Below are 12,137 nucleotides of genomic sequence, written 5' to 3'. Positions count from 1 at the left end.
AATCTCCTTATTTGTAACATTCAAATGTCTCAATGTCTTTTCAAACAACCACCCAGGATTAGTAAAGTCCCACTCATCCGGGCTCAGACCTTCCACAGCACTTGACAACTTGGAACAAAGACTTCTGAAGGGCAGTCACGTCTCGCTGGGTCAATCTGGCAAGTGCATATTTATTCACTAAACCCCAGTTCGCATGGCATTCCCCCTTCGACGGCGTAAACGCCTGTTTCACAATTCCCATCTTGACACCTCTCGCCGGCCTTCCCTATGACCATTTGATACTTTTAGTTCAATACCTTTTTAGCTCAACACAGTCTTTGTTCAGGAGAATAGTACCAGTGAGACCTACCAAAGAGCTGTCACGTGGCACCAGACTCCTATCTCTGGTACCAAGTTTGGTCACAAAAAATACTTCTGTATCGTAATCTTCTTAATGTTGCCACTGCAACCTTAAGCCTAACAGTCCAGCACACTACCAGGTTCTTCAGACGGTTTTGTACGATCGGACCGGAAAAAAAGGTCTGACCGTACAAAACAACCGAAAAATACTCCCACCAAAGGTTTGAACACCAAAAGTTCATACCTTTGGTGGTAGCATTGCAGGTAAGTTAAAAAAAAAAAAAAAAAAAAAAAAAAAGACTGGGTCTGCAGGGGGTTCCCCCCGCAACACCCTGCTCACTATACTTTGCAGTATAGTGAGTGGGGGGTTGCGGGGGAAACCCCTGCAGCCCCCACAGAATGTAAGTGTTTGCATGAGAAAGGTGCAAACTTTTGGTAGTTTGCACCTTTCTCACGCAAACATTCCAGCCGCGGCAAAATCAGCTTAGAATCCTTCGGACTCACCGGTTGTGCTGAACTCGTTGCCATTTCTTTTGCTGCTGACGTCAAGGAAACTATCACGATGGGAACCGTGTCTCCCCGCCCTGTGAGGGAGGGTTCCATGTACCGTTGACATCCGTCACACCTTTTGCCAGATGAGATTCCTAGTTTTATGTCGGAGGCTTTAAGGGCCTGGGTTGAAAAGGGCAAGGGCAACTCCCTCCTTGACGTCCTTTCAGGTCTCGTCGACTTTCTCCTCCGTATGAACTGCCGTCCTAGAATAGCTGCTTCCTTGTGGATTCGGCCTTGCTCAAAGTGTGCTCTTGTGCTCCGTCTTTTATACCTATGGGGAAGGGCAAGGGCAGTCGGTGTGTGTGTGTGTAGTCAGCAGCTGCCTGACCATTGTGTTGTGACATGTCACGCAAACGGCTCTGATATTAGTCTGTTGTCGCTCACGGTGTGAGAAAGTGTTTGTGTCGGAAAACGGAGGAGGGGTGGATGTTTTAAATATCCTACTGGGCAGAATGGTGAAAAGGTGGTATAAGGAAGGGGGATACCGCGTCTCACCCTTCGTTGCCCCTCTTCCACTCCCCAAAGACCCCTCACCCAGGTGATCCTACCGCACTGGTCCACCCCCAAGAACTGGATCCAATAGCGATTGCTGTGTCCTGGCCACCTGGATGACACATCCACGGGGACTAGTGAGTGAGATACCTTCAGGTTTCTCACACAAGGCACTGCTATATATGGCATGAGAGGTCCAGGTTTAAAAACCAGAGCATGCATACATCACCGCCAATTGGAGTCTTCTCCTAACTGCCATCTTCGGTAAAATCCGGCAAGATCTCAAAATGGTTCCAATCTAATGAAAGGTGCACAACTTCCAACATTTAACACTGGATGAAACTCATATGTGCCACCTGCGCCAATACTGGAAAATCACATTAACCAACCAAACCAGGTTGACGTCAATCACTGAAGAGGCTAAGAGATCTGCATGAATATGCCTCTTTTCAGCAACCTTTGCCAACACCAAACATCTTTACTAGATTATATGCAATGTTTCCAAGGCACACTATTTCACTGCCATGATAGTCTGATGTACAATTTGCCATCAGAATTCCGATGGACATTAACTTTCTGCCATGGTATTTTGAAGGCTACACCATTAAAACTTGTAGTTGATTGGCAGATGCTGGGTTATCCCATTGAAAATTAAAAGTGACTCACCGTAGTGACTAGAGGGTACTCATATTCCCTAGTCTCCTTTCCTCTATCCTTGTGGGCGTCCCCTAACACAGGGATGGTACTGGAACCTATGGCAGCAAAAAATTGATCTTCCCCTTTAAATTTAGTATGGGTGTGCAGGGGCACGGCCATGGGCATGGGTATGCCCCGCCGAGGCCGGCCCTCCGGCGCCTCACCTCAGTCCCCTTTGAACACATTGGAAGCTTAGATACCTGGCTACCCTTACTAAAAATAAGCCCTTGGCATACTAGCAGGGAAGGTGGGTGGGACGTATGGAGGAAAGGGGACTAAGGACTAGGAGTGCTCTACTCACTACAGGGAGTAGCTTTAATTACTCTTATATCCCGTCTACATTACTCCATCGTTGTGGGTGATTCCACCGAACAAGCACATAGGGCGGTGCTATGTAAACGGCCTCATATCTAGGACGAAGCAAAAAAGTTCTTCAGAACCACCTGACCAAAGTCTGCATCGCGCCTGGAGCTGGTGTCCAGTAAGTGGTGCTTAGAGAAGGTCGGAGTGGCACAAGTGGCCGCCTTGCTGATGACAGCCGTCGCCTTGGCTCTGACTGAATGGGCACGAATCCCCCTCAGGAGCAGGTTTTCCCATTGTCGTGTACACGTCAGAAACGGCCTGAAACATCCAACAGGCGATGGAAGCCTTGGAAACCTGAACCGGGGGAAGAGCCCGAAAAAAAAAAACCCCACAAATAATGCCTCAGACTTCCTGGAGGTTTTTGTCAGAGATAAAACTTGAGTACCTTCTTGAGGTCCAAGGAATGTAAGGCCCCCTCTGCCTCCGACTGCGGGTGCGAGAAGAACACTGGCAGACAGATCTTTTGATTCGGTAGAAATGGGGAGACCACCTTGGGAAAGACGTTTGGGTGAGTGCACAAGACAACCTTTTCGTGAAACAGGGTGAAGGGCTTTCATGAAGACAATGCTGGCATGCTCACTTCTTCAGCGGCCTCTTTTTAAGAAACCCTCAGCCAACCCCTACCTGTCCTGCCAACTACTGCCAAATCTCCATTACTCCTGTCCTGGGCAAACTCCTGGAAGAGCTGGCCATCTCCCAGCTTAATCTTCACACTGAATTGGTCAGTTGTCTCCATGACCATCAGTCTGGCTTCAGAGCTGCCAGAAGCTGGGAAACCGCTCTCTTGAATATTCGTGAAGACCTGCTATCCAACCTCGACTCCAATACCCCGTTTCCTCATCTTACTTGATCTCTCTTCTGCCTTTGACACAGTCAACCATGCCATCCTGCTCAACCGTCTCCATGATAACCTGGGTATCACTGATCAGGCCGTGGCTTGGCTGACCTCTTTCCTCTCCGATCGACCCTCCCAGGTCCAACTTGGGTCCTTACTCTCCACTATCTCTACTTGTGGTGTTCCCCAGGGGTCTAACGTCTCTCCCTGGCTGTTCAATCAATACCTGGCACTACATGCCTACTGCATTGCTGCTCTCTGCCCCAACTTTCAGTGCTATGACGACACTCTGCTCATTTTCAGGCTCCCTTATACCACCTCTTCTCTCATCTCGGACTGTCAGCTATCCAGGAGTGGTGTGCCGCCAATGATCTCTGCCTTAATGCCAGTAAGGCAGATACTTCTCATCGGCACACCTGCTCCCTCCTTTCCCGTCACTCTCTGGCCATCCTCTCTTGACACTCTTCCTTCTCCCACCTGTGAGGCCAAAAACCTTGAGGTCATCTTCGACTCCACTCTCTCCTTCTCTCCTCACATCTCTGAGGTCTCCAAGAAGTCACCCTACCAGCTGCAACTTCTCAGAGGTATTCTTCCTTTCCTCTCCTTCCCCCAGAATCTCACTGTCTCCAGAGCTCTTGATCTCTCTGGGCTGGACTACTGCAACAGCGTCTTTCTAAATCTGCCTGCTTCTACCCTCTGCAAGTCATCCAGCACAGGACTGCAAGACTTGTCCTTGGCCTCAAGCCCAGGGATAGGATCTCTCCAGAACTAAAATCTCTGCACTGGCTCCCAGTGGCTGCGAGGATTAAGTTCAAAACCCTCTGCATTGTCCACAAGGCCTTCTGGGGCCGGGGGTCTCAATACCTCCAACTCTCTCTTCCTAAATATCTTCCTTCTCAAGCTCTTCACTCATCCACCTCCAACTCCCTCAGGGTCTGTCGCTTCTCCAAGCAACGAGTTGGTGATAGATCTCTTGCTTCGGCTGGGGCCTCCCTCTGGAGCAGCCTCTCTGTCTCCCTGAAAGTTAAGGAGAACTATCTCTGGTTCCGGAAGCACCACAAGGCCTTCCTCTTTGCTTCTGCTTTCTCTCCTCCTCTCCCCTGCTGAACTCCTGGCTGTACTGAAACTGCACTGGTCACCTGGCTACCATTTGATCTTGGGCCCAGGTCCCCTCCCCCAAGTCCACAGGTCGCGCTTTGAAACACTTGTGTATAGGCATGTTATAAATGGCATATCATAACCCTGCGAGCAGTGGTCAGGCCACCAGTCTTTAGTGTCACCAAGCAGATGTCCACAGATGCCATCGGCTCGAAAGGCTTGCGCAGAAAAGCTGGAAGAACCACATTGAGGTCCCAGACCAGATGCAGCCTATGCACCGGCGGTAGAAGTCTAAACAACCCCTTAAGGTGGGCCGTAAGCACCGGGTTGGCCGCCAAAAACACATACTCACTGAATCATTGTAAACCCCAATGGCTGCCAAACAAGTGCAGCAAGTATCCACCTGAGCTCCAGAACAAGCCAGGTGTGCTGAAAAAGCCAGCACGTCATCCAGAAGACAGGTGACATGGCCCAGACCCTTGTCACGAGTCCAATGGCAGAGCTTAGTCCATTTGCTCTTATACTGGGACCGAGTCGAGGACCTCCTGGCCTGCTGAATGATGCCCCAGTGGCCATCCAAAAACTGAGCATGTTGAAGCCTCAGCTAGTCAGAAACCAAGCCACCAGGGCCAGTTTGGCCAGGTCCGGATTTTCCACTGCTCTGCCCTGCTGCATCAGGAATCTCCTGCTAGAGATCTGAAGGTGGACGGGAACCTGTGAGCACAACTGTAGCAGATCCGAAAACCGGGGTCTTAAAGGGCAGAGGGCAGCAATCAGGATTAGGCTGCAACCTGGTCCGTGGAGCAGAAGGATGGACAGGAACACACAACACCTGCGACCATGCCAACAGGCCTGGAACGAGTCTCCCAGTGACCCCTGACCTGCCCATGAAGCAAACTGGGGGCACTTGACATTCTGGGAGGATGCGAAAAAGTCCAGGTCCGCAAACCCCCAATGCTGGAACAGGGGCAGCTAGGAGCCTGTGTGCAACTCCCAATCATAGGTGTTGAAACCCAAGCGGCTCAGCTGGTGGACTGCTGAAATCCAAATCCCCTCCGTCAGGGCCCATTCCCAGAATGATAGCGCCTCCATGCAGATGGAACGCATGCCGCCCTGCTTGTTCAGGTAGACCATTGTCGTAGAATTGTTTGTCCTGGCCAGAACCGACCTGCCCCTGATGAGGGGCAAAAACGCCCTGAGGGCCAGGCCCACTGTGCTGAGCTCGAGCAGGTTTATATTCAGGACGATTTCAGTCTTGGAACATGCTCCATGAAGTGCATAGGCCTCCAGGGTATCCCCCCCCAGCCCACAAGGGAGAAGTAAGTCGTCACCAACAGGGTAGGCTCCGGTCGGGTGAAAGGGGTTCCCACTGAAACATTGCCATTCATCAGCCAGCAGCGAAGATCGGGTAGTAGGAGCAGTGGTATTGGGCTCCTGTCCGATAGATCCAGTCTCCTGATTCCAATTGGTCAACAGGTGGAGCTGGAGGCGCCTCATCTTGAGACTAGCATGCTGTACAATGAGCAGGCAGGAGGCCATCAGGTCCAGAATGTGCTGGAACCACCATGCCGAGGTTGTCATGTTGGCCAGAAAGTGCCCCACCGCCTTACGGAGGGACAGGAGCGTCTCGGGCGTAGGGAACACCCACTGAATGGTGGTGTTCCAATGCACCCCTAGGAAGGCCAGTTCCTGAGATGGGCAAAACTGACTTCTTCTGGTTGAGGGAGAACCCCAGATGATAAAGGATATCGGCCAATCTTTGGCGGGAGTGTGCCACCCCTTTGGTTGACCCCCTGCCCTCACCAGCCAGTCCAAGTAAGGGTACAGATGATGGCCCTCCAAGCGGAGAAGGCACGCCACTGCATTCATCAACTCTGAGGACACAATGGTCCGAGTTCAGGCCGAAGGGCAGCACCCTGTACTGAAAGTGGTACGACCATCGTGAACCGTAGAACCTCTGATGCTGCTGGTAAATGGGAACATGCAGGTAATATATGATATGATATTTTATTTGTATCGCGCTCGTACACAAGTGTTTCAGAGCGCCGGCACCCTTAAAGTCCGGGGAACATATCTAGTCCCCCTGCACACAGAAGCTTTGCAAGGGAGCAATCATCTTGAAGTGTTCCAGCGGTAAAGAGATTTGGAAATGATAGGTCCAGGACAACCCTCAGGCCAGCCTGTTTGTTCATGGGTACAACAAAAATCCTGGAATAGTAACCGGAGCTCTTGTCTACAAGAGAAACCAGTTAGATCGCCTGCATCTCCCAAAGCGAAAGGACTTCTTGCAAAAGAGCCGGGGACCCGATATGACAAAGAGGAGGAGAGGATGGTAGCGGCAAAGTAAGAGGAAGACTGAAGCCCGTGGAGACTACAAATAGGATCCATGGGTTGCTGAAAATATGGTTTGAGGATTCCTGAACATAGCCAAACTGCTCTTACAGGCGAGCTGTGTTCCCCAACCTGGACATCACTGCTTCTTGGCGTCAGAAAGGGAGTGGAAAAACCCTGCGCAACACCCTCTGCTGCTTCCTCCTGTTGTCGCTGGGCAATCTGTCAGGCCTCCGTGTACTGCGTTCCTGGAACTCCTTGAAGTGGGCGAAAGCGCTGGGCTTGAACTCGGTCCTGCTCTGGGACTGGGGTAACTACCTCTGACCTGGTTTTGTCAGGATGACCAAGGACTTGGCAGTTTGAGTGGAGGTTTTCTTTGTCAACTTGTCATTGGTTGATGAATGATAAAAGGTCCTCGCCCGTGAAGGGCAGATACAGTATCCGTTCCTGTATGTCAGATGAAAACTTAGTTAACGTGCATCCATGCCGTCCTTCTCATCTCGACCCCAGGGCACAGACCTCTGCCAGCTGTGTCGATGTGGGAGACCGAAGACTCCACGAGGTCCTGCGCAATAGTCCGAGCATCTGCCAACCCAACCTTGAAGGATGGTTGCTTGTCCAAAGGGAGGTCAGGCAGAAATGTCCCGAGCTCCCGCCACAGTTTCTGGTTAGCTGCAGCCAAGAGGGTTGTCTGTGTTGGTTTGCTACAAATGCAGTCCTGAGATGAAATAACAGTGCTTTCCCAAAGACTCAAGGATTTTGTCCTCCTTGGAGAGACAACTGGAGTTGGTTCCCGTGGAGGAAGACGATGGTTTAGAATACAAGGAGGCCGCAGCTACTGCTGAAGAATGAGGCTGAGGTTGGCAGGCAAAGAGGATTGGCTCCCTGTCCATCAGCCTAAACCTGCTGTCCAACTTGTTTATCCGGGCGTTGGCCTTGGGCTTCTCCCAGACCTTTTGCGCCACCTGCAGAACATCCTCCTAGAGCGGGATGCCATACCGGATCATGTTAATTTTCCCCAAGACCTCTGCTAGCACGCCTGGGGGGCTTCCACGGGCAGAGAAACCCCCTCACCCCCAAGAACTCTGCCAGACCGTGAAGGCGGTCATGAAAGGCCTTAAAGTATGCCAAGGGTTCATCGTCCTGGGCGTCAGCCTCCTAGTCATCGCCCCTGAACCCTGCACCCTTTTTCACAGACTACAGAAAATTCAGGCCCTGGGATACAGGTGCCAGCAAGGCCCCCACCGCCCCCCCCTAGGTGCAGCGCCGCCGACAGGTCCAGCGTTTGTGGAGGACGAGGCGTTCGTGGGTCAGGAGCAGGTGGAGGGGTCAGAACAACCGGTAGGGCCTGGAACATGGGAGGTACTGGCACTGGGACCAGCAGCACTGGAGAAGAAAAAAAAAAGTACCACCCAGAGGCGGTGTAACGGTCCAACTCATGACCTTGTAGCAAGCTCAGGTAGACAGGACGCCCTCAGCACCTGTGGTGGATCATGCAGAGGTCAGACTCTGGCACTAAACAATCCCTTAACTCCCCCATAGAGTATAAGACCAGTTTGATCGTCCTCCCGAGGACAGCCTGGAAGGGCCCCTGAGCCCCTCAGCTTGGGAGCCAGTGGCCAAGCCGGCCTTATGTCTGTCCCCAGAGCGCCCAAAAGAGCCAATAGGCCCCTCGAATTGGGAGCTGGTAGCGTTGGAGGCCTTGGGCCTGCCAGAACCTGATTTTGAGAAACCCTGATCCGTGGGAACCCCGGGGAAGGAGTCGCCACGCTGTGGAGCCGTGCTGAACAGAGGGCCTACCTTGTCTTGACGAGAGGTCCTAGAGACGAAGTCCTTAAGGTGGGGAGGAGCAGAAGTGTGGAAGATCTCCCTCCACTGCGACAACAGATTCTTCAATGCCCTTGACCAAGAGCGCTGCAAGCCGCACATGCGTCCTAGCGGTGGTCAGGCCCCAAACACTCGAGAGAGTGCATTGTGGTCCTAGGCCGGGAACGATCGGTCGCATGAGGCACATCTTGTGAATCCTCCTGCGGCCGACATGCGCTGGGGGAGGGGAGGTGAGGCACCAAAGGGAAGCTAAATAAGATTGATAAAGAGAATGGGGAGCAAGCGGAAAGTTTAAGACTGCGCGCCAGATGCCAGGTCCGACACGGTCCGTGTGTAAAAATGAACTGAGGTGAAGTGACTGAGGGCGAGGCCTTAGCTGGGTATTCCCACGCCTGAGGCTGTGCCCCCCGCCCGCTATACTAAATTTAAAGGGGAAGCTCAATTATTTGCTACCAAAGTTCTGGTACCCTCCCCATTTTAGGCGACGCCCACAAGGATGGAGGAAAGAGGACGGCACATACGGGTACAAAGGTTAAGCGCCTAATCATGAACGTAAGCAAAAGAGCTATCTGGTGTCCAAGTTCCAAAAAATGTCTTGGACTCAAGGTCATGTGCTTTGTTCTCAAATTTGATCGATTTCTGGCTTTTCCACTGGGATGTCCAACATAGTACATCCCATATGTGCACTGAATACTAGAGACAACATTAGAAGTCTCAAGGGTAGCAAAATCATTGTTAAGGCTATCAAGGAGGATTTGATAGCTCTGGTTTTTGATAACATATCTGCACTAACTCAATGTTATGTTATCAGATGTTTTTCTGCCTTAATGAGGTATTGCTGAAATGCTTTGGAGCAACTTTCTTTGTGCCAGTGTTCTCGATTAAAGCTTAGTCTTTGAATGAAATGAGTTTTTCATGTACCGATTATTTTGTTGGCAAGTTATTGAATGCATTAATTATTTCAGTGGGATCTCACTATGGTATTACCAAATATATGTCAATGAATTACCAGATTTAATTGCGTAACTGTACAGTTCTCTCACAATGCAAGAGTGAGAAGTCTTGTGTGCACCAAGTAACTGATATACGAATGGCGTAATTATTTTTTGAGGATCGACAACATTGTGTGGTCTTCGTTTTACTCTCTTCATTGCAAGGTATTGTGAAAGTACAACCCGACATGGACTGTAATCCAGTATAATTATGCCTCCCAACTGTTCAGATACTTTCCTTTCAGGCATAGCTTTCTTGATGTTCCCCAGCATAATTGCTCATACAAATCCATTCAAAGGAAAAGAGATTTTGACAGAATTTCCTGCATCATCACTTATAAAACCACCAAATTCCAAAGGGGTGGGCAAAAGGGATAATTAAAAATAACCTAGAAGTTGAAAATAATCGGTAAAAACACCTCATTTAGAGTATTCGAAGTGCATATATGCAGGGTGGGGGCATGACATATACCTGATGTTGGCTCCCTTATCCTAAAGCTTGCAAAAGGAAACCAAGTTTGGGCCAAGAGCAACATGTATCAACAGAGGGATCCTTACAGCTGTGCAACTAGGGCACCCAATGAAAAATACAAACTACCTTTCACTTCTGAAAATTACATACACTAAGTGTTCAAGATGGGGGTCACTTATTTTTCAGGCTGCCCTGCCCTGTTTGTGTCATTCAAGGCTATATAGCATAATAAACACCATTACATGTTTTACTAAGTTTGGGTCTTAATTCTAACAAAATGTTACATTCAGACTCATCTCAGTTAAAAAAATAAAAATAAAGAAAAGAAACACACTTTGGTCACTGCAATAGCAGAGGCCAAAGGATTTGTCAAGGCAGTGCCGATGCCTGATTAAACATACTAGGCTAATCAAAATTCTGACTACCGTCCAATTATCCTAAGATCTTGTCTTAACAAATTAAGTTGAACAATTTCACACTGTGTTCCCACATCCATTGCTCTATGTTCCTCAGGTTGCTTGTTGAAACCGTACCAATTAGGCGGCCTTGTTAAGTCAAGTTGATTTGTTCAAATTAATAGTTCAGTCAGAAACAAGTCAAAAGTTCAATATGTTTCTGGTTATGCCATATAACAATCTACTTATAACCGATTTTAAGTGCTGGTACCCAACTAACTTGCTTTTTGTTAATCTCAATAGGAGGCATTAATATTTTCTACATCTAGGTGGTCAGCCACAAAGCATCTGAGGCCAAAGAACAGTTTAAGTTGAAAGAGATTAAGTTGCAGCAAAACTGGCAATACTGTTCACTGAGTCTGCCCACACACCCTATGCCCCAACAACTTACCCCTTGTTCATCCAGCTTCATGAGCTGCTCTGTGACTTTTGGAGTGTTGAAGGCCAATCGTAGACACTGCACATTCAGCTCTGGAACGATGTGTTCAAGCACCTCTTTAAGAGGGAGACCTCTAGCAGTGCCATGTTTGGCAGTCGATGGAATCGCATCTTCCAAAACGGAGCCTCTTAATGTCATGAGCTGGAAAACAAGAGCATGTGGTGATGAACTACTGCTGCATTATTTTAACTATCTTACATTTATTTATGTTTGCTGTGTATATTGTATTTTGCTGCCACACATGGTCCTGAAGTTGGGATGTGTCTCAAGGGATTGCTGGATCCATTAAGGACAGACTATTTTAACATTAGGAAAGATCCAATTTATGGAAGCACCACCCTCAGGGATCAAAGGGAAGTAAAAAGAGCAACAAAAGAGGTGGTGGTGACCCTATTTCTTAAAGCCACAGTCAGGTGAATGGTGTGTCTATCATTAGGAAACCAAGCCACTGAAACACTTGTTCTGAATAAATGAGTGTATTAAAGACACTCAACTCATCTCAAATTAGGAACACAAATAGGAGCAAAAAAAAAGTTTTTTGGAAGAAACAAACTAGAACAGCAACCACTAAGTAATAAAACTAATTTTATTTTTGATCATACTAAAATCAATCTAAAAAATTCCGTTCAAAAGGAGAAAAACAATGCGACTACAGCAAAAGATGTTTTTAAGCAAAGCTGCGATAGTCTAATATGCAAAGAAATTCTTGTGGGGTTAGTACGTGAGACAAGGTATTGTGTAAGCACTAACTGTGCAACAACACTCAAGGGTAGAGCACTACTTAATTGAACCAGCTCTATCAAAGAAGAGAAAAACCTATTAGATGTCTTAGGTTTAGTTTTTGTGATAGTCGACATATGTTTCGGCTAATGGCACCAAGAAAAATCAGGCAATGCACAAAAACGTTGTCTGTGGATGCAGGTATAGCCGTTTTCAGGACAAGAGGAAGGGAACGATATGACAACTTGGTATCCAATTTACATCGCATTCCGGACCGAGTATTATGCATAAATACATCTCGTGGTCACACCACACAAGCTTTTACAACATTGAATACAGGCGAGTTTACCCACCACATTGTTAACAGATGCTCTTGCATCTATTTACTTGGTTTAACACCAAATGCAAACAAATATTTAAAATATAGTTGCAACCTCCGTGCAAGTTATATTCACCTCGAGTCGTTTTCTATTGATCGATCCTTTTTGTTTACTTGGACTAAAAAGATATCTGGCCCGTGTTGGAC

At 48.6% G+C, this 12,137-nt stretch overlaps 1 protein-coding gene across 4 annotated transcripts in view; it reads right to left on the bottom strand.

Moving 5' to 3' along the window:
- The window catches only part of SIPA1L1 (signal induced proliferation associated 1 like 1), a 1,823,374-nt gene that overhangs the window by 1,050,194 nt on the left and 761,043 nt on the right, over window positions 1-12,137 (bottom strand). For all 4 annotated transcript variants that reach the window (XM_069638601.1, XM_069638604.1, XM_069638602.1 and 1 more), the window contains exon 5: window positions 10,844-11,032. In XM_069638601.1, the coding sequence (XP_069494702.1) occupies window positions 10,844-11,032 (189 nt within the window). The remainder of the gene's footprint in view (window positions 1-10,843; window positions 11,033-12,137) is intronic.

Source organism: Ambystoma mexicanum, chromosome 14, assembly GCF_040938575.1.
Source record: "Ambystoma mexicanum isolate Mex_15411 chromosome 14, UKY_AmexF1_1, whole genome shotgun sequence".
In the NCBI taxonomy this organism is placed as follows: Eukaryota; Metazoa; Chordata; class Amphibia; order Caudata; family Ambystomatidae; genus Ambystoma; species Ambystoma mexicanum.
Note: the sequence above shows the minus strand (reverse complement) of the source record. Positions and strands in the feature narration are given on the sequence as shown.